The sequence below is a fragment of the Garra rufa genome, chromosome 17, assembly GCF_049309525.1.
Source record: "Garra rufa chromosome 17, GarRuf1.0, whole genome shotgun sequence".
In the NCBI taxonomy this organism is placed as follows: Eukaryota; Metazoa; Chordata; class Actinopteri; order Cypriniformes; family Cyprinidae; genus Garra; species Garra rufa.
In genome coordinates this window covers 25856003-25875643 of record NC_133377.1, presented here as the reverse complement: position 1 = coordinate 25875643, position 19641 = coordinate 25856003, and the positions used below count along the sequence as shown (strand labels likewise).

The 19641-nt window shown below is 35.3% G+C and overlaps 1 protein-coding gene across 1 annotated transcript in view; it reads left to right on the top strand.

The window, feature by feature from the left end:
* The window catches only part of csmd3b (CUB and Sushi multiple domains 3b), a gene marked incomplete at its 5' end in the record, with an annotated part of 285452 nt that overhangs the window by 183151 nt on the left and 82660 nt on the right, over positions 1-19641 (top strand). The window contains 5 exons of the mRNA XM_073821447.1: positions 557-637; positions 2832-2945; positions 7553-7741; positions 8152-8298; positions 16947-17135. Of these exons, the coding sequence (XP_073677548.1) occupies positions 557-637; positions 2832-2945; positions 7553-7741; positions 8152-8298; positions 16947-17135 (720 nt within the window). The remainder of the gene's footprint in view (positions 1-556; positions 638-2831; positions 2946-7552; positions 7742-8151; positions 8299-16946; positions 17136-19641) is intronic.

Sequence of the window (19641 nt, the reverse complement as noted above, 5' to 3'; positions counted from 1 at the left end):
GATCAATAAAGGTTAAAAAATAACAGCATTTATTTAAAATAGAAAGGTTTTCTTTTTTTATTTTTTGTATTTTTGAAAGAAATTAGTACTTACCAAGGATGTGTTAAATTAATAAAAAAGTGATAGCATAGATTTACATTATTTGAAATGATATTATAGGTTCCAAAAAATACAAACAAAACACAACTGTTTCCAACATTGATAATTCTAATAATAAATCAGCATGATTTCTGAAGAATCACGTGACACTTAAGACTGGAACAACAGCTAATGAAAATTCAGCTTTTTATCACAGGAATATATTGTTATTTAAAGTATATTAAAAGTAAAAAACATTATTTTATATTGTAATTTCATTTTGCAAGATTACAGTTTTTTCCTGTATTGTTGATTAAATAAATGCAGGCTTTTATGAGCATAAGAGACTTCTTTATAAAACATTACAAGTCTTACTGATCCCAAACTTTTGAGCGACAGTGTATGTGTGTGTGTGTTTTTAGTTTTGAATCTCTTAACTCCTCTTTGTAACCACATTTTTCGTCCTCTTCTTTTGCAGCCTACCAGTTACGAGTGTGCCAGCCTCCACTAGAATTGGCAAACGCAGATATCCTGATGGAGGATAATGAGTTGGAAATAGGTATGAACACATGCAATTGCTTTTGTTATTAAAAGTGGTTCTGATTCTGTTCAGATAGGCCTTTATTTAAAGGTGAAGTGTGTATTTTTCCCCCAATGTTCTCCTATCTTGGTTTTGTAGATTGGCTCCTGAAGGGTATAAAAACCAGGGCTGGGTAAAAAGCAACAGTTTTTCTATTTTAATCTATTCTTATTTTTACAAATCGATACTGATTCTTAAATCCCAAAATCAATTAGTCTAGCCTGTTTTTTTTTTTTAAGAACAGACCATTGTAGCGCACCTCCCATGCAATAAATTACAATCAGCTTAGTGCTTTGTTGCTTGTGATATAAAACAAAGTCTCAGATTTCAAATTCTGTCCATTTCATTACAATATTTAAACAATAAATGCTATTTTGGCACTGTTAAATGAGAAGTGACAGAAGCACATGTAAACTGATTATTTGCTCCGATTTAATACCAGTTTCAGCACAAAATAAACATGAAAAAATATCTGAAGGTATGTTAAAAGAAAGAGTACAACTAACCGAAATCTGTATCCTGCCTCATGTAATTGTTCAATCATTGTTTCAGCCGCAGAAAGATGTCAATATCACATAACGACACATTTACCTCAGAAAAACAGTAACGATAAAATGGTCAGTCAGCTAGAAAAATGAGCTCTACAGTGGAGCATTTTGCTTAATATATCCATATAACATATAGGGTCATTTTTTTATTTTTTATTTTTATGCTTTCCATTGGTGTAAGGTTTGTTAGGATATGGCGATATTTGGCCGAGATACAACTATTTGAAAATCAGGAATCTGAGAGTGCAAAAAAATTTAAATGTTGAGAAAATCACCTTTAAAGTTGTCCAAATGAAGTTCTTAGCAATGCATACTACTAATCAGAAATTATTTTGATATATTTATGGTAGGAAACTTACAAAATGTCTTCATGGAACATGAGCTTTACTTAATATCCTAATGATTTTTGGCATAAAAGAGAAATTGATCATTTTGACCCATAAACTGTATTGTTGGCTATTGCCACAAATATACCTGTGCTAATTATGACTGGTTTTGTGGTCCAGGGTCGCAAATATTCAAAATAATTAACACTGAATCGAATCAAATTGAAATGTAAGCTTGTGAATCAGAATCTAATTTAATCAAATCAGGAAATTTGTGTCAAAACCCAGCCGTAATAAATACCATGGCACTTTAATAACATTGCTCTGTCTGTTTGCTTGCTGGAGAGAGCTACCTGTTACCATTCTCACTGGGCATTGTTCCCCCCAAAATAAAAACTATGTCTTCCCTTATGTTGTTCCAAACATGTGTGACTTTCTTTCTTCAGTCAAACACAAAAGAAGCCATTTGAAAAACGTCTCGGTGTTTTTATGTCTGTATAAAGAAAGTCAACAGGGTCCAAAACAACACTGGCCCCTGTTCACTTTCTTTGTACAGACAAAAACATCTTCCTTTGTGCTCCAAAGAAGAAAACCAAACAGGTTTGGAACAACACGAGGGTGCATCCTGACGGAATTTTTATTTTGAGGGGAAATTCTCCATTAAGAGTTTTTCAAAACGGATCAGGATCTACTATAATATAATTACATATTTGCTAAAAATGCCTTGTGCTTTGTATACATTTCCACTCCACCTGTTACAGAAGTCTCGACTCATTCCAGCCAACTGTCATCTGCCCTCAGAGCCAAAGTGACTACTAAAATAGTTCCCTAAATAAGACCCGTTTGTAGCACAAACGCTTCGCCCACAGGCATGTTGGCATGAATGATCAAGCCTGGCTTTTGTGGTGCTACAGAAATTAGGCCAATACTGTAAACGAAATAGATTCACCTTGCTCTGTTGCCTAGACACTGGCATTGCATAGGAATGCTTCTCCGCATAGGAACGCTTCAATGCGTCATAACTTTGATGTTTTCCAGGTGCTTACGCGTGATTATTTTTAGATATGCGACGGTGGCGGGGTTGTCATGCAAAGCCAATACAAGCGATTCATTAGACAGGGCTGCAAACGCTGCTGTTTTACAGCTCAATTATCAACCTCTTCAAGTTTAACATTAAAATATATACCTCACGCCCATATCTCTGGCATCTGTCTCCATTAAAACCAAGGAGGTTCGCTGTCCCACCTAATTAAACGGACGCTTAATCATTGCGACTCTCTTTCTCTCTTTGCATCTCAGGTGACATTATCCGCTATCGCTGTCACCCTGGATTCACCCTGGTGGGAAGTGAGATTTTGACGTGCAGGCTGGGAGAACGGCTACAGATGGACGGACACCCTCCTTCCTGCCAAGGTGGGCATACTCTTCAAGAACAAAGCCCTTTATATGACACAGACCCACCAGCTTCCATTTACCAGGATTACGTGCCTAATGCATCCTCTTTTAGACACCGGAACCAGCGCAGAACAGGGGTTAAAGGTTTCAGCGTGTTAGAGCGTGTTGCCATGGAAACGTCCAGCCTCCGTCCGCGAGTAAATCGCAGGATATTGGGACCGCTAGACTATAAGCTCAAATCACTCAGACGAGCATCATACATGTAATGGAGGGTAAAATGTGATCAGAGGCGGTATTGCTGATAGCCCATGAAGAGCTCAGTCATTCCCTGTCACTGCTCCTTCCTTCACATTCGCTGTTGATGAGTGATGCGGCTCTTGGAGTTTAGTGGCTCAAACAGCTGCTGCCATTAATCTTTCATGGCTCCATCCTTCTCCCTGCAGCCCCGCGAGAGGGGACTCACTTTGTTAGAATTTGTCCTGTGCTTAGATTCAGGAAAGTGTCTGGAAACGGTAGTTCAATCATTTGTCATGCACATTAAAGCAGTTTCGGAGCGGGATAAACAAAGTGAGCCATGGAGCAGGAGAGCTCATGAAGTGTTTTGCAGAGTATGTAACATTTCAGGCTGACTTGATGAAAAATTGTGGCTTCTTTATTTTTTTGCCGAGATGACAGACGATGGCCACCACCTACAGTTTCTGAGGAAATATGATACCAGGGAAAAGATTTGCTGCTTTTAAACAAAGGAATTATTGAGATCAATAGATACCAGACCTGATTTCATTAAAGGGATAGTTCACCCAAAAATGAAAATTCTGTTAATAATTACTCATCCTGATGTCGTTCCAAACCTGTAAGAACTTTGTTCGTCTTTGGAACACAAATTAAGATCTTTTTGATGAAATCCGAGAGCTTCTGACACTACAGACAATAAAATAAACTTTATTCAACAATGTCTTCTCATCCCTGAAGTTGTGTTGCTGTCTATGTAGAGAAAGCTCTCAAATTTCATCCAAAACATATCTTAATTTGTGTTCCGACGACATGAGGGTGAGTAATTAATGACAGAATTTTCATTTTTGGCTAAACTAACCCTTTAACTATTGAGCTAAAGTAATTCAGTTGGTTTATTGTTCTATAAGTTTAGTCTTGGAGTTTAGTTTAAATTAGTTGAATTTGGTTTTGTTAATATAGTCTACTGTAGTTTAACTTTAATTTTGTTGAGTCAAGTTTAGTCTTCGTTTAGTTTCATTTTTCTGAGTCTTGTCTAGGATTGTTGAGTCAAATGTAGTCTTGTGTTGTCTGGTTTAATCTAGTCTTATTTAGTTTGGTTTGGTTACTTTAGTCTAATCTAGTCAAGTTTAGGTTTGTTTAGTCTAGTCTTATCTAGTTTTACTGATCTGATTTCAGTTTCATTTAGATGAGTTAGTTTACTTTTGTCAGGTATTGGATTGTTGAGTCAAATGTAGTCTTGTCTTGTGTTGTCGGATTTAGACTAGTTTTATTTAGTTTGGTTAGGCTAATTTAGTCTAATCTTGTCAAGTTTAGGTTTGTCGAATTGATACTTGTCTTATCTAGTTTTACTGAGATGATTTTGTTTAATTTAGATGAGTTTACTTTTGTCAGGTTTATGATTGTTGAGTCAAATGTAGTCTTGTGTTGTCTGGTTTAGTCTAGTTTTATTTAGTTTGGCTTGGTTAATTTAGTATAATCTAGTCAAGTTTAGGTTTGTCGAGTTGATACTTGTCTTATCTAGTTTTACTGAGCTGATTTCAGTTTCATTTAGATGAGTTAGTTTACTTTTGTCAGGTATTGGATTGTTGAGTCAAATGTAGTCTTGTCTTGTGTTGTCCGATTTAGACTAGTTTTATTTAGTTTGGTTAGGTTAAAGGTTGTATCAGCGATTTCTAGCCTAAAACATAAAGTGTCGATTTCAGCTGACCTTTCATCACGATCCGCTCGCTGCCTGCCCCATAAATTGTCTGTGAAAAAACCGCGTCTCTCTGGTCAGCCTAGGGTCCGAGATATGCCAAAAAAAACAATCGGCGCTATCAACACACCACAGATAACCAAACAGTGTTCCAACCAATCAGCGTCAGGGGTTTGGTGTTGTGGACTTTCCTACTGGTGCAGGGATGTGAGGGAGGCGGAGCGAAAGTCCACAACACCAAATCCCTGACGCTGATTGGTTGGAACACTGTTTGTTTTTGTGTGGAAAGGTTGGTAGTACCGATTGTTTTTTTGGCATATCTCGGACCCTAGGCTGACCAGAGAGACGCGGTTTTTTCACAGACAATTTATGGGGCAGGCAGCGAGCGGATCCTGAAGAAAGGTAAGCTGAAATTGACACTTATGTTTTAGGCTAGAAATCGCTGATACAACCTTTAATTTAGTCTAATCTAGTCAAGTTTAGGTTTGTCGAGTTGAGTCTTGTCTTATCTAGTTTTACTGAGAGGATTTTGTTTAATATAGATGAGTTTACTTTTGTCAGGTCTATGATTGTTGAGGCAAAAGTAGTCTTGTGTTGTCTGATTTAGATTACTTTTATTTAGTTTAGTTAGGATGATTTAGTCTAATCTAGTCAAGTTTAGGTTTGTTGAGTCTTGTCTTATCTAGTTTTACTGAGCTGGCTTTAGTTTAATTTTGATAAGTTAGTTTAATTTTGTCAGATTGTTGAGACAAATGTTGTCTTGTTTTGTGTTGTCTGGTTAAGTCTAGTTTTATTTAGTTTGGTTAGGTTAATTTAGTCTAATCTAGTCAAGTTTAGGTTTGTCGAGTTGAGTCTTGTCTTATCTAGTTTTACTGAGAGGATTTTGTTTAATATAGATGAGTTTACTTTTGTCAGGTCTATGATTGTTGAGGCAAAAGTAGTCTTGTGTTGTCTGATTTAGATTACTTTTATTTAGTTTAGTTAGGATGATTTAGTCTAATCTAGTCAAGTTTAGGTTTGTTGAGTCTTGTCTTATCTAGTTTTACTGAGCTGGCTTTAGTTTAATTTTGATAAGTTAGTTTAATTTTGTCAGATTGTTGAGACAAATGTCTTGTTTTGTGTTGTCTGGTTAAGTCTTATTTAGTTTGGTTCAGTGTTGTTTTCGTCAACGATGACGATGACGAAATCATTTCGTTGACGCCACTTTTTTTCATGACGATAACGAGACGATGACTAGATAAAAATGGCTCGTTGATGACTAAAACATGACGTGACGTGTGTGAGTTTTCATTGACGAGACGAGAATAGACGAAAATGTTAGTGGGTGGTCCGTCAGACGTTTAAAATGCATGACATTTCTGCTTATTGTGCATGCCAATTAAAACCGAAAAAGTATCTGCCGCTATGGCAAGCCGTTTTAGCATTAAATACTCTTTGCCATACTAGTATGGCAAGCCGTTTTAGCATTCTATCCTTGTTTGGTTACGCTCAACACGTCACATTGTTGTCACTCAGACAGACAGACTATTAACCGTGATGGCGGCAGTTTACACACAGGGTGGTTGCAAACGGTGAGAGGACCTATGGGTGTATTTCAAATATATGTCTTTTATGTCTAAAACCATTCCTTCATTATTGTAATTATTGGTGAAAATAGTCGATCCGGAAGCTCACATTGAGTGGAACTATAGATCTGCTATTTTCACAACTTATAAGTGACACTACCAAACAGCAAAATACTTACTGACCTACATTAATTTGTTAAAAGACTTTTTCCCTTTTTTTTTTTTTTGACTAAAACTAGACTAAAACCTTTTTGACTTTTCGTCGACTAAAATTGGACTAAAACTATCACATTTAGAAGTGACTAAAATTTGACTAAAACTAATAAGCAAGACTAAGACTAAATCTAAGATGGTTTTCAAAAACATCTAAGATGGTTGTCAAAAACAACACTGGTTGGTTAGGTTAATTTAGTCTAATCTAGTCAAGTTTAGGTTTGTTGAGTCTTGTCTTATCTAGTTTTACTAAGCTAAATTTAGTTTAATTTAGATAAGTAAGTTTAGTTTTGTCAGGTCTAGAATTGTTGAGTCAAATGTAGTCTTGTTTTGTGTTGTCCGGTTTAGTCTAGTTTTATTTAGTTGGGTTAAGTTAATTTAGTCGATTCTAGTCAAGTTTCATTTTGTTGAGTCTTGTCTTATCTAGTTTTACTGATCTGAATTCAGTTTACATGAGTTAGTTGTCAGGTCTAGGTTTGTACTACATTGAATCAAATGTAGTCTTTTCTTGTGTTATTCAGTTTTATTTAGTTGAGTTGAGTTTGGTACGGTAGTATAGTAGTCTAATCTAATGGAATTTAGGCTTGTTGAGTCGAGTGTGGTCTTGTTTTATCTAGTTTCTTTGATCTGATTCAATTCACATTTATTTAGTTTAGTTCAGTGAAGTTTGGTTAGGTTAATTTGGTCTAGCCTAGTCAAGTTTATGCTTTAGAGGAGTGTTGTTTTGTCTAATCTAGTTTAATTAAATTCAATTAGTTCAGCTGAGCTAAACAGATTTTTGCCGAGTACCAAATGAAACTTAGACTTCAGTAAAGTAGTACCACATAAAATATGCCCATCTTATTGATACATAAACCTTATAATTATCTGCTTTGTTCAAAATGAATAATTAATTATATGTTTCTCCCCCCCCACAGTGCAATGTCCTGCCCATGATGTCCGATTTGACTCATCTGGAGTTATTTTGAGCCCTGGGTATCCAGACAGTTACCCCAACCTGCAGATGTGTTCATGGAGCATCAACGTGGAGAAGGGCTACAATATTACTGTCTTTTTTGAATTTTTCCAGACTGAGAAGGAATACGACATTCTGGAAGTCTTTGATGGTAGACTGTTTTTGTTTTTCACTTAAACTAGGTTGTTATTGTAAAAAAAATATTTTATATATTTCTGCACTATATGCAACACATAAACCACAAAGTGAAAAGGTTGCTTTTCATTTCACTTTTTTTTTTCTTTTTTTTTTCTTTTTTTGAAAAGTGAATCTTGAACTGATATTAGTCTAATATATGCCTTTTATCGGGTAGTCACAATTTGTGGCCAAGGCTGTTATTATCTGCACTTTGCCTTGCGTATTTTCAATTTTTTTTCCCCAAAAAGTAATTTCAAAAGCCTAAGTCAAATTGTGTTCCACCTAAGCATTAGGATTTTTTATGAGTTTCGTCTTTTTTGACAGGTGTAATTTGGTATAACAGTCCTCCTGCAAATTGTCTTTCTCTTTCTATTTCTTTTGAAGGACCCACAATTCATAGTCAGACACTGGCCACATTGAGCGGTGACCTCCCCACACCCTTCAACATCACCACCACCGGCCACCAGCTTCTTCTGCGCTGGGCAGCTGACCACGGCACCAATAAGAGGGGGTTCCGTATCCGCTATGTCGGTGAGTATCAAAGTATGTATCCATTTAAATCTCTTTATTGCTTGCACGTTTTCCGTCTCTGGTCTTGAATCTGAATGAGCATGTATACTTTGAGCTGAGGAATTGTGTTTGGGTAGTTGACATGAAATAATTTGGGGTAGACGCCCTGCAGTGTGACTTGTTATACTCTTAATTAAAATTAATTCATAATTTTCCATATTTTTGCATTTAGATTACCTTTGCTGTTGTCTAACACAAACTTTAAAAGCGCTGATCATTTATTAGCACTGTTAATATTAATCTTTAGCAAATCTCAAAATGAGTACTATGCATTATTTGTGAAAGCAAATAATTAAAATGATCACAATTAATCATAAAATCAGTACAATCCAAAAAAATAACAACAAAACTTATTATTTACCTTGCATTTCTTCTACATCCATTTATTATTTTAGACTTAAAATCTGCATGCTGATGGGTACAAAGTTATTAAATGTTATGTGTCAACTACCAATGACAGAATTGTATGAGTGTGAGTGCATGCGCATGCATATGTTTGTGTGTATTTGTGTGAACACTGATGGACATGTACATGCTGTGCAGAAGTGACTTTGTCTGTTAAGTACTGTGATGGGTTTGTCTTCTTTGCCCAAGAGAAGTACATACTACCTTGCTTCAGCTCCTATATGTTTGACAAATGTCCTTTGCAGTTTAGGTCGTGCACTTTACAGTCTCTCGGAAAAAATCATGCCGACAGAACAAGAAAGGTCTGAGACCTATTGGCCCAATAGTGCTCTGTGGTTAAGTGAATGCTACACTTGCCATTGTGGATGTCAGGCAAAGACCTGGGGACTCTAAATACACATATTGCACTTTTTTTTTACCATACGTGCGCTCAAATGTTACCCTGGAAATCCAGAGGTCTCGCGAGAGCACAATTTGAATTGTCTCTGCAAGACACTCTGGCATCGAGCAATGATCCACATTTCTGCATTACGTAAGCAGTTCTGTGAACCAATCAAATCGGTGTATCTGATGTAGGCGGGCCAGAGGCGAGCTAAACTGATGACGACAGAGCTGCGACGTCCGGAATCATTTAGTAAAGAGATAAACACCAGTTCTTTAAAACGGCTTTGGCCACTACAATGAACTAGTTAGACTTGGCTTTTCATATAGACCATTTCAAGCGCTATTCGGCGGCATAAGGAAGTGACGTCGTTGGTCCCAGGACGTTTCCGGTTAGTGATCCAGCGCATTCAAAACAATGGCGAGAAGCGCTTTATGAACAGTGGGATTGCGGTCATATATATACAAACTTCCTGCTTAAATGTCTAAATTAAAATTAGATCCTTGTCGTTCAGTGGTTGTGTGCTCCCTCTGGGGCGGTACTAACATTCTGAGACGTGTTTAACGGTAGATTTCCGCGAAACGTACCCGTGTTGCGGCAGTGAAGGAGAAGGCTGGATTACAACAAGCAACTCTAGGATAAACAGCGCACATTTCGATTCAGGCAAGTAAATATCGTTTTTAATTAATCGGTTTATTTGTATATCTTTACGTTAACTCTTCAAGTATGATGCTGCATAATTTAAAGTAGCATTTTGTCATTGTTTTAATGTTTACATATGCATCTAGCTTTCGTGTGTAACGTTAATGAAAAAAGGCAAGTTTTTTATTTCTGTTTTATTTCTGTTTTATTGCTAAGTGTTATGTGGGTTAAATTCATATTAGTCGTCTAGTTATTTTGTCAGTTGACAAATGCAGTGAGTAACATGAAAGTACGTGAATGTTGTATTGTGTAACAGTTAAGGGCAGTAGTTTACAAAACGTAATGTTTATGGTAAATATTATTTTCCATCACATAAGCTTTGGTAATGTTAATTCCAAGATGTACTGACGTATTAAGCAATAATAGCATTATTTTTTTATATTGTGCATTATATTAAATAATTGTTTTTCTACTTTTATCCTTATATAATGTAAACAAAATTTATAGAGGTGATTTCTAATATCATTTGTTTCTTAGTCTAGGAAGCATTTTGATGTAAGCAGTTGTAAATATGCAGCAGGGTCACTAAATCTGACAATACAGTGTAATACTGAAATTTGTTAGCTCCCTGTAATTCCCATAGAATTGGTTAAATGTTATATACATTTTCATAATGATGGCTAATATCCTTTGTTTTGTTTTCTAGAAAGTATTCTAAACTGATGTAAACAGTTGCAGAAATACAGAAGGGTCACCAAATCTGAGAAGGCAGTGTAAGGAGAGCCATCATCTGTAGACACCCAACGACAGCTGATCATCCTGCAGTGACAAACCACATCTGACCATATCAACACCCAGATGTGATTGAGAACTTGAGTGTAGTATTCAGTAATTTAGTGTAGTACTTAAAGCGACTGATGACCAGACCAGATACAGACTGCTGCTTTTGATATTTGTTCCCCCTTTGTACTCCATTTCAGTTCAAATGTTGTTTCAGTTGTTGTTGTTTCATTTGTTGAAGCATTTTATGTTCATACAAATATTTACATATCAATACATGTGCTGGAAATAAAAACAGTTGAAAGTGAGAGAATGCTTTTTGTTTATATACAGTACTGGTCAAAAGTTTGGACAAAGTAGTTTTTTTATGTTTTTGAAATAAGTATTTTATGTTTATTAACATGATTAATTATTTAAATGATTTCTATTATAAAAAAATATGTTGTGCAAAGCTGAATTAGCATCAGCCTTTACATTACACCAGTATTCATTTTCACATGAATATATATATATATAAAATTTGTGTGGGTGTGAACAGTAAATACGTGCATAAAAACATATATGAATGCTTTATGTGTGTTTGTGTGTGCATTTATTAATCTGCAGATATACAGGTTTATGTAAAACACGTTAGCCAGCATTGAATTGCGACGATCTTGTTTATTTGTGATCACATGATGACTCGGAGCATTCATACCCTCCACTTGCACTGTTCCACAGCAACAAACTTGACCAAACTAACGTTGAACACATGTTGAAATGAATTCAACACGTAATAATAGCATCGAGCGCTTAGTTTAATAGCATACATTTAGCGTTGTTTGGAACGATATGTATTGTGAAAAGTAATGTACTAATGAAAACAAATATTTAAACAGAAATACAGACTGACCACGCAATGCAAGTAAATTAATCACGAACAACCTCCGGATATCTTGGGAACAAAACATGAAGTAAGTTGCACTGCTTGCTTCAGACTGATGACATCCATTGTACGAATAAATGTTCACAATATTTCCGTTCATGTGATATGCTTTTAGCAATCTCCCGTGTACACGCACGCAGCATCGATTAGTTAATGAGCAGCTTTTTTTTTTACCTTAACTAGCTTTTTCGCTAGATTTTAAAAGAATGTGTTCGTATTGACAGATCGGAGAAATAGCTCTACCGGAAATGTTTCAGGACCGGACATGCGCAGTAACGTTCCAACGCGCTTGTTATTGTTTACATCCTTGAAATGGTCTATAAAAGAGGAACAGAAAACCGCGCTCGAATCGTTCCTTTGTAAGAAGGACTTTTTTGCTTTTTTTGACGGCAAGAGTTTAATCCATCAGTTAGCTCCGCTGGTAGCTAAGCGTATGGGGCTTAGTGAAAACTTAGTGATTGGTCGTGGCGTTATCCAATTGCGTTCATTGAGATTTTCAAATGCATGCTTGGTGCCGCCCCTCCAGTTAGACACTTTTCATTGCTCGATGCCAGACCCTTAATCTTATTAGATTAGGGTCTGGATTTTTCCAGGCTACTCAAATGTAGTAGAGCGGACTGAATAGGGACAGACAAATCTACAGTGCGAGGGCTCTTTGTGGTCACTTAAAGTAGATAGTTTCCCTTGTGTCTCAGTGGTTTTTCTGTGAATGCATCATTTTCATGGCCACAACCAACTCTTAAATCTGTGTGATAACAAAGTTTATTAAACCTAAAGAGCATGGAATTCAGCCATGGAATAAAGCGCTTCCTGTGCTTCAAAGAAAGCAAGAACATCTGACCATCACATAGTGTTCATTTTGTCAGCCATGTTTAATTTAGTTTTAGGGTGTGTTCATTGAAAACTGATCAAAAAAAAAAATCCACTTTATCCAATAAGCAGAAATCAATAGAATGTGAACTGATACACATGGTTTATTTATCTAGTTTACTAATTTATTATAGGCTATTTAATATATTACTTATATCAAAGACTTAGATAAGCACTGTCTATATTATGAAAACTGGTAAAAACAAAGAAAAATATTAGAACAGTTAAATTCCGAATAGTAATTCCTATAATTTCAAATTGCAATAATGTTTCTCTAATAAAATAACAGTGGTTAAGTGCATTTATTTAGCAATCACAATCGCAAACAAAATAGTCAAGATCTCATGACAGAACACAGACTGGCTAAATGAAAACATCTCACTTGGAGATAATTAAACTTACTTTTACGTTTACTTGTTTGTCGACATTTTCAGAGTGAATCATTTTGCAAAAAATTAAGTAAAACACAGGCAGAAAATGTATTATTTTAATAGAGAAAGTCTGATTTGAGGATTTCAATTCTTGATATCTGGCAACCGCACACATTAAAGCTTGTGTAGTAGAGGCAAGTACAGCAGTATTTTGTCTCCTTTTTCGACAGTTATAAAAAGAGATTTAGTTGTTGTTCTTTAAGATATATTTTAGTCTTGTTTTTTATCTGCAACAATATTGCATGCTGATACAGTCACAGTTATCGTTTATTGACCTTATTGTCCTCTTGTCATTGTCATGTTTTAGTCATGGGGAAAAAAGATAGTAACATTAACATTTTCCAACATAGTTTTTTAAACGAAATTAATACTATAGAATAGTGCTCTATTAATAACTAGTCAAGTCAAGTCACCTTTATTTATATAGCGCCTTTTACAATACAAATTGTGTCAAAGCAACTGCACAGTATTTAAACAGCACCATGGTGTGTAAGTAACGCATTATTGTAACAATCAATTTTCAGTTAAAGACAGTTCATCAATGAATTCAGTGATATCATCGTCAGTTCAGTTCAAATAGTATACGATAGATAACTAGAATAGTGCCGAATTCTAAATTATTTTTTTTTGTTATATCATAACATGTATTCCTTTTTTCATAGCTTGAGACTCCACTGAATATAAATTGCTATTAAATTTTTAAAGATGAAACACATTTCTTTGTTATCATATATCTTTGTTTATTTCTAAATTTAAATTAGATGTTGAATTTGGTCTCATACTTTTAGACACCACTGTTCATAAAATTCAGTGTCATAAATCAATTTTAGTTTATTTTAAAAAAAGATTTAAATTAGATTTTGAACCTAGATTTTGAATATGGTCCTATAATTTAGAACCTCTATATACTTTTTAATATTTTGCAAATGAAAATCCATTTTAATGTTGATATTTGTCATTTTTATTATCTGTCCTTGTTTTGTTGATGTATAGGTATAAGTGCAGTTTTAGAGAATTGAAATACTGAGACCTTCACTATATAACATCACTATTCATTCTGTAATCTGGTCTGGTAACTAAAAGGTTCAAACCCGAACAAGAGGCAATCCCAGGGCAATCCTTGAGCTATGACCATTGTGCCCTTGAGCAAAACACTTAACCTCGGGTTGCTCCAGGGATTGTTCCTGTAACTCTATTAATTCCACATGGTCATATGGCAAATAAAGACTTTATTGTGTACTTTATTGAGTGGTAATGTGCATATCACATTACTGCAGTGGCAGGTGCTGAAATTTATTCTCGTAACAACACTGCATGTGTAGGTTTTAGTTTCAAAGTGCTTTGGAGTGTTATAAAATCCACCCTACCTCACGAGTCAATAGCTTTCCTTTCCTTGCTTTTGCTCTTACTTTGCAGTGAGCAACACATTTTCACTTAGCAATATTTCCTCACTGACTTTCCATCAAAAGACTTGAATTCCTTTCAGGAAGGCCAATTCTGCTGGAGGGTGCCAGCACTTTTCACCTCACTTTTGTTTTCCATCACAGTTGGACGTCCTGAACTCAGATTTAACTGTTGTTAGGTCCGCACATCCTGGCTGAACTTCCGTTCAACTCAAGCCTAGAGTTAATTTAACCGATTGGGGTGCCAGTGAGAGTGGAGGTCAGATGCTTGTGGTTCCTCTAGCCTGCCCGTTTGAGATATAAATAGGCTTCGTACCCACATCCTCTTCACACTTCTGTGATTGGTACAGGTGCAGAAGGAAGTCATGTTAGGCCGCGCGCTTCAGAGTATCTTTGAACTGAGATGAAATGCAAACTGACATCCCACGTTCTAAGTGCTTTTCAGGCTTTAGCCTCCTGTCAGTTGGTTTCGACTTGTGAAATCAATGATGAATGGCTCGTTCGTTTCCGTCGTTAGGATATGAAAATTTCCACATCAACATGTTAATACTTTGTTTCAGTTCAAAGGCTGAGAATCAGTTTGAATTCGCTCAGTCTGTTGTGAAACTTGGGTAGAACCGAGTCTAACGTTATGAAAGCTTCTTTCTATCTGCGGAGCTCTCTGTTGCTGTCAAGGTCTCTCGCTGAGTTTGATTGACGTGGTTATTGATGTGCTTATGTTTGGTTTCAAGCTGAGCGTGTGACTCCAGTGCCTTCAGAAAGTATTCACCCCCTTGAATCTTCTCACATTCTGATCCCCTTACACCATTACATTGTAAAACATATTTTTAAAACACATTATTTTTAGCTCTGCTATAACCATTCAATACATGTATCAATTGTAGTATTCCCAGAGTGATTCACACTCCACTAAGGCCATTCCAGAATTTTCCGTCCAAGACCTTATTTTAAAGTATTTACCACGTTCTTTGGTTCATTTGTCCTGCTGAATGGTCTTAGCCTAAAATGCAGATCTCTAACTAAAGTAGATTTTCATCAATTTGGGTCCATCAGTCTTTTCTTTATAGCAATTATATCAATTTTTGTCTTTTTTTAGCCAGAAAGATTTCCATACATTTTTTATTTACAGCAATTTTTATTTTAGAGAATTGTGGGGAAGTGAGAAGAAATATAGTCCTATTTAAAATCTATTTTATTTACATTAATTATACTTTCTGAATGCACTGTTTATGCATGGCATGCTTATGTGTGACTGATCTTAAAACAATAGACATAATACTTGGCAAAGAATTTTTCAGAAATAAGTTTAAACAATTATTTAAACATTAAATTATGTGTGGTGGTGTTTGGTTTTTTTTAAATAATGCGAGGTTTTGAAATAATGAAAGGTCCTTGTTTTTCAGATTTTAGATGCATATTTAAAATGACTGTACAAATGCATTTGTTTGTTGATAATTATGGGTATATTATTTTACATTTTTATACAGTGATTCCAAAAAGCATTTATGCCACACTCTGTGGATTTCATTACATTAGATAACAAATCAAACCATTTTTTTTATTAATAAATATAGCTAATACAGTCAAACCAAAAATTAATCAGACACCAGATATAATTGTTGATATTTTTTTACTAGTAGTTGCAAGACACTGTAGTTCTTTTAGTAAGTAAGGATAGCAGAATAAAGTAAACTGTGACATAATATAACAAAAAATTCTTCATATTACTAACAATTACAAACTTCAATTACTAACAATTTGGGACCAAAAGTTATTCAGACACTTTGACCTGACCATGTTTTGCCTAAGTGTTTTTTCTTTCATTGCTAATGCAACCTTTTAACACCTTTTTGCTTGGTAATTGGTCAACAAAGTATTGATTGTTGTGTAAATATTGTCATACTAACAGTTGTCTGCATTTTTGGTTGATTGTAATCCATTACATACCTTTCTATCTGACTTTATCCAGAATAATTTGTTCTAAAACAGTTTAACTCTTAGTTCTTGTCATAATTTATTACCATTTATTGTGAATAATCTGTGATAATGTGAGAAATGTTAAAGGTGTCTGAATAAATTTTGGTTTTATTGAATATAGCTTTTCACATGAAACAAATACAGTCTACTGTTTTATAATTAAGACAAAAGATTAAATATAATAAACTAGACCTATGGTTAGTGTTAGAACACTTTACGAATTGATTTCGTGCATCCACTAAAAGCTGGTTAAATTGCATAATTGACTGAAACATTTTACATCAGTTTGAGAAAAGGTCATAATTTTGGCAGATGCATTTAAATTCATGCATTTTTAAACTGCTGTAAGTGCTCAAATAATTTGTAAAGCTGTTACAAAAGTTAAAAGAAGAAGAAGAGTTTATCAGAAGGTAAAGAATTCCTTCTTTCCAGAATTATTTTCTCTAATATAAATCCCATTGCTAAATTTCAGTGGGTGAAAAGAGTAATAAACCAGATAATGTGACCTTTTCACAAATGATAAAATATTCATCTCCAGCCTGTGTCTCCAAATGTCTCCAAAACACCAGGCTGAGGCATGTTGAATCAGGCACATAGGAGTTTTACAGTATGTTATTAAAGCCGAAAGGCTTTTGTAAGTGCCTTCGGAAAGTATTCAACCCCGTGAAGCTTTTATAAGTAGAACTTCTATGTGCTTGAATGAGCCCCATGTCACAGGGCTCTGCTCTGGGTGGTGATTAAGGAACTGATGGGGTCTGGTTTCTGTCTGTGTGTTTGTCTGTCTGTCTGAACAGCTCTGTACTGCAGCACCCCAGACTCTCCGCTCCATGGATCCATAAGCAGCCAGACCGGAGGGCACTTAAACAGCCTGGTACGCTGGGCCTGTGATCGTGGATACCGGCTTATTGGAAAAAGCACCGCTGTTTGCAAGAAAACCCCCTTAGGCTACTATGCCTGGGACGCCCCGGTTCCTGCTTGCCAAGGTAGGACCAGCAAATGAGATGTTTACTAGTCTATTTTGGTTTGAGGGGGCTGCTAACCCAAGTATGTTGTAGGTTCAATACTTTATGATCACTAGCCATTTAACCGGCTTGACTAGCGCCAACTATTTATGATTTGCAAAAACAATGACTGTTTTCAAACCTTTTTTCCCTTCATACAGTATTTAGCTGGCATATGGGAAAAAACAATGTTAAGTTTTTGTAATTTCGCAGTAAGTTTAAGCTTTACAATGTCATGGCAATAAAGTTTTAAAACTGACTATAACACTATTGACTACTATTGAAACTGTGAGTGTTTTAACATTTACAGAATGGCCTCATTCACTTTCATTGTAAACTCCTGACTGTGACCTAGATTTTTCTCTTTTTTAATTGGCAATTAACCAGTGTTACCAGAAGGTTACATGAAAATGTAAGAGGTTACAGATTACAAATTACTCTGTTTAAAATATAAGAAGTAGTGTAACTATTTCAGTTACTTTATTAAAGTAATGTAACTGATTGCATTACTGATTGATTACTTTCTGATTACTTTATGAAATTTCTAACAAAAGTTTTTTAACTGTTGATCATTTTTAAACATTTAAACCAGGTTACCTTACAGTAGGACTCAACAATGATTACTGTCAGACTTTCAAAATCCTTCATCACTTGAATTAGGATCATAATAATTTAATTTTAAAGGACAGCCACCACCAAATCAGACGTTAGCACCTTTTTTTTACTGTGAGATCATTCTGAGGTTAAATATTGATTTTAAAATGTAGTTAAGAAATACTTTAATAGTTACAATACTGTTTTTGAAATCAAATCTTTGCACAGCTATGACAGGAAACACTGGTATCTAACAATTCCTTAGAAAAAACTGTTAATCTTAATAAACAGTTATCAAATATCAGGGTTCATACAAGTTGCTTAAAGTGCTTGGAGTACTTGAATTTGACTCTAAGGCCTGGAAAATCCTTGAAAATAGCAATATTCCTGAAGAGGTACTTGAAAAGTCCTTGAATTATTAAAAATGTATTTATGAATTTTAAACAACATAAACATAATACCTTTTTCACTTATTTCAGTTATTGTCAGAAAACAATCGAGCTAAGCAGTAGTACTGTACAGTAGTAGTACTGACAGTGTTGTGTAAACATGGCTGAAGATGCGAAAAGAGGAACAGATGAACCATTGAGTCATTTATGCTGGGACCACTTCGATTGATTAAAACTTGTGACTTCGATCATTCGTTTAATGCGATTCACTAGCAAAAACCAGATCAAATTAAAAGAGCCTTTCATTTTCAAATTTCGACATTGCTTTTAATGATTTTTAAAAGCACATAGTGATGTCAGTTAAACCATTGCGTCAGGAAATTATTTACTATTTCGGATCACTATTTTTAAATCGAATCAAATTCACTTAAAGGAACACTCCACTTTTTTTGGAAATAGGCTCATTCTCCAACTCCCCCCGAGTTAATAAGTTGAGTTTTACCGTTTTGAAATCCATTCAGCCGTTCTCCTGTTCTGGCGATATCACTTTTAGCATAGCTTAGCATAGATCATTGAATCCTATTAGACCAATAGCATCACGTTCAAAAATGACCAATGAGTTTCCATATTTGTTGTATTTAAAACTTGACTCTTCTGTAGTTATATCGTGTAATAAGACCGGTGGAAATGCAAAGCTTCAATTTTCTAGGCTGATAAGATTAGGAACTACACTCCCATTCCGGCGTAATAGTCAAGGAAGTTTGCTGCCGTAAAAAGGCTGAAGCAGGAGCAGTAATACCACGCAGCACACGTGCAAATGCTAAACTAGCTGGGAACTCATTTCTGATAATACTCCGCCTGCTTCGGCCATATTACGGCAGCAAACTTCCTTGACTATTACGTCGGAATGGAAGTGTAGTTCCTAATCTTATCAGCCTAGAAACTCGCAGCTTTGCATTTCCACCGGTCTTAGTACACAATATAACTACAGAAGAGTCAAGTTTTAAATACAACAAATATGGAAACTCGTTGGTCATTTTGGTCTAATAGGATTCAATGATCTATGCTAAGCTATGCTAAAAGTGATATCGCCAGAACAGGAGAATGGCTGAATGGATTTCAAAACGGTAAAACTCAACTTATTAACTCGGGGGGAGTTGGAAAATGAGCCTATTTCCAAAAAAAATGGAGTGTTCCTTTAAGAGCATTTGATTTCGATTGGAGCTACGGAGTGGGTTCGTGAATCATTTGATTAAGATTGGGACTTCAGTGCGATTCACTAATCACTTGTTTAAGATCAGGATTTCTGAGTGATTTTGTGAATCTTTTTTTCAGATTTTTGAAAACATCAAACTATTAATGATGTACAGTTATAAAAACTAAAAAACAAAAAGAAAGGAAAAAAGTATACACAAATACAATTGGTTTTACTATAGTAAAGTGTAGTATACTTTGTAATACTTTGCATGTGCTTAAGTTTGCCATTTTTATATTAGCTTATTTTT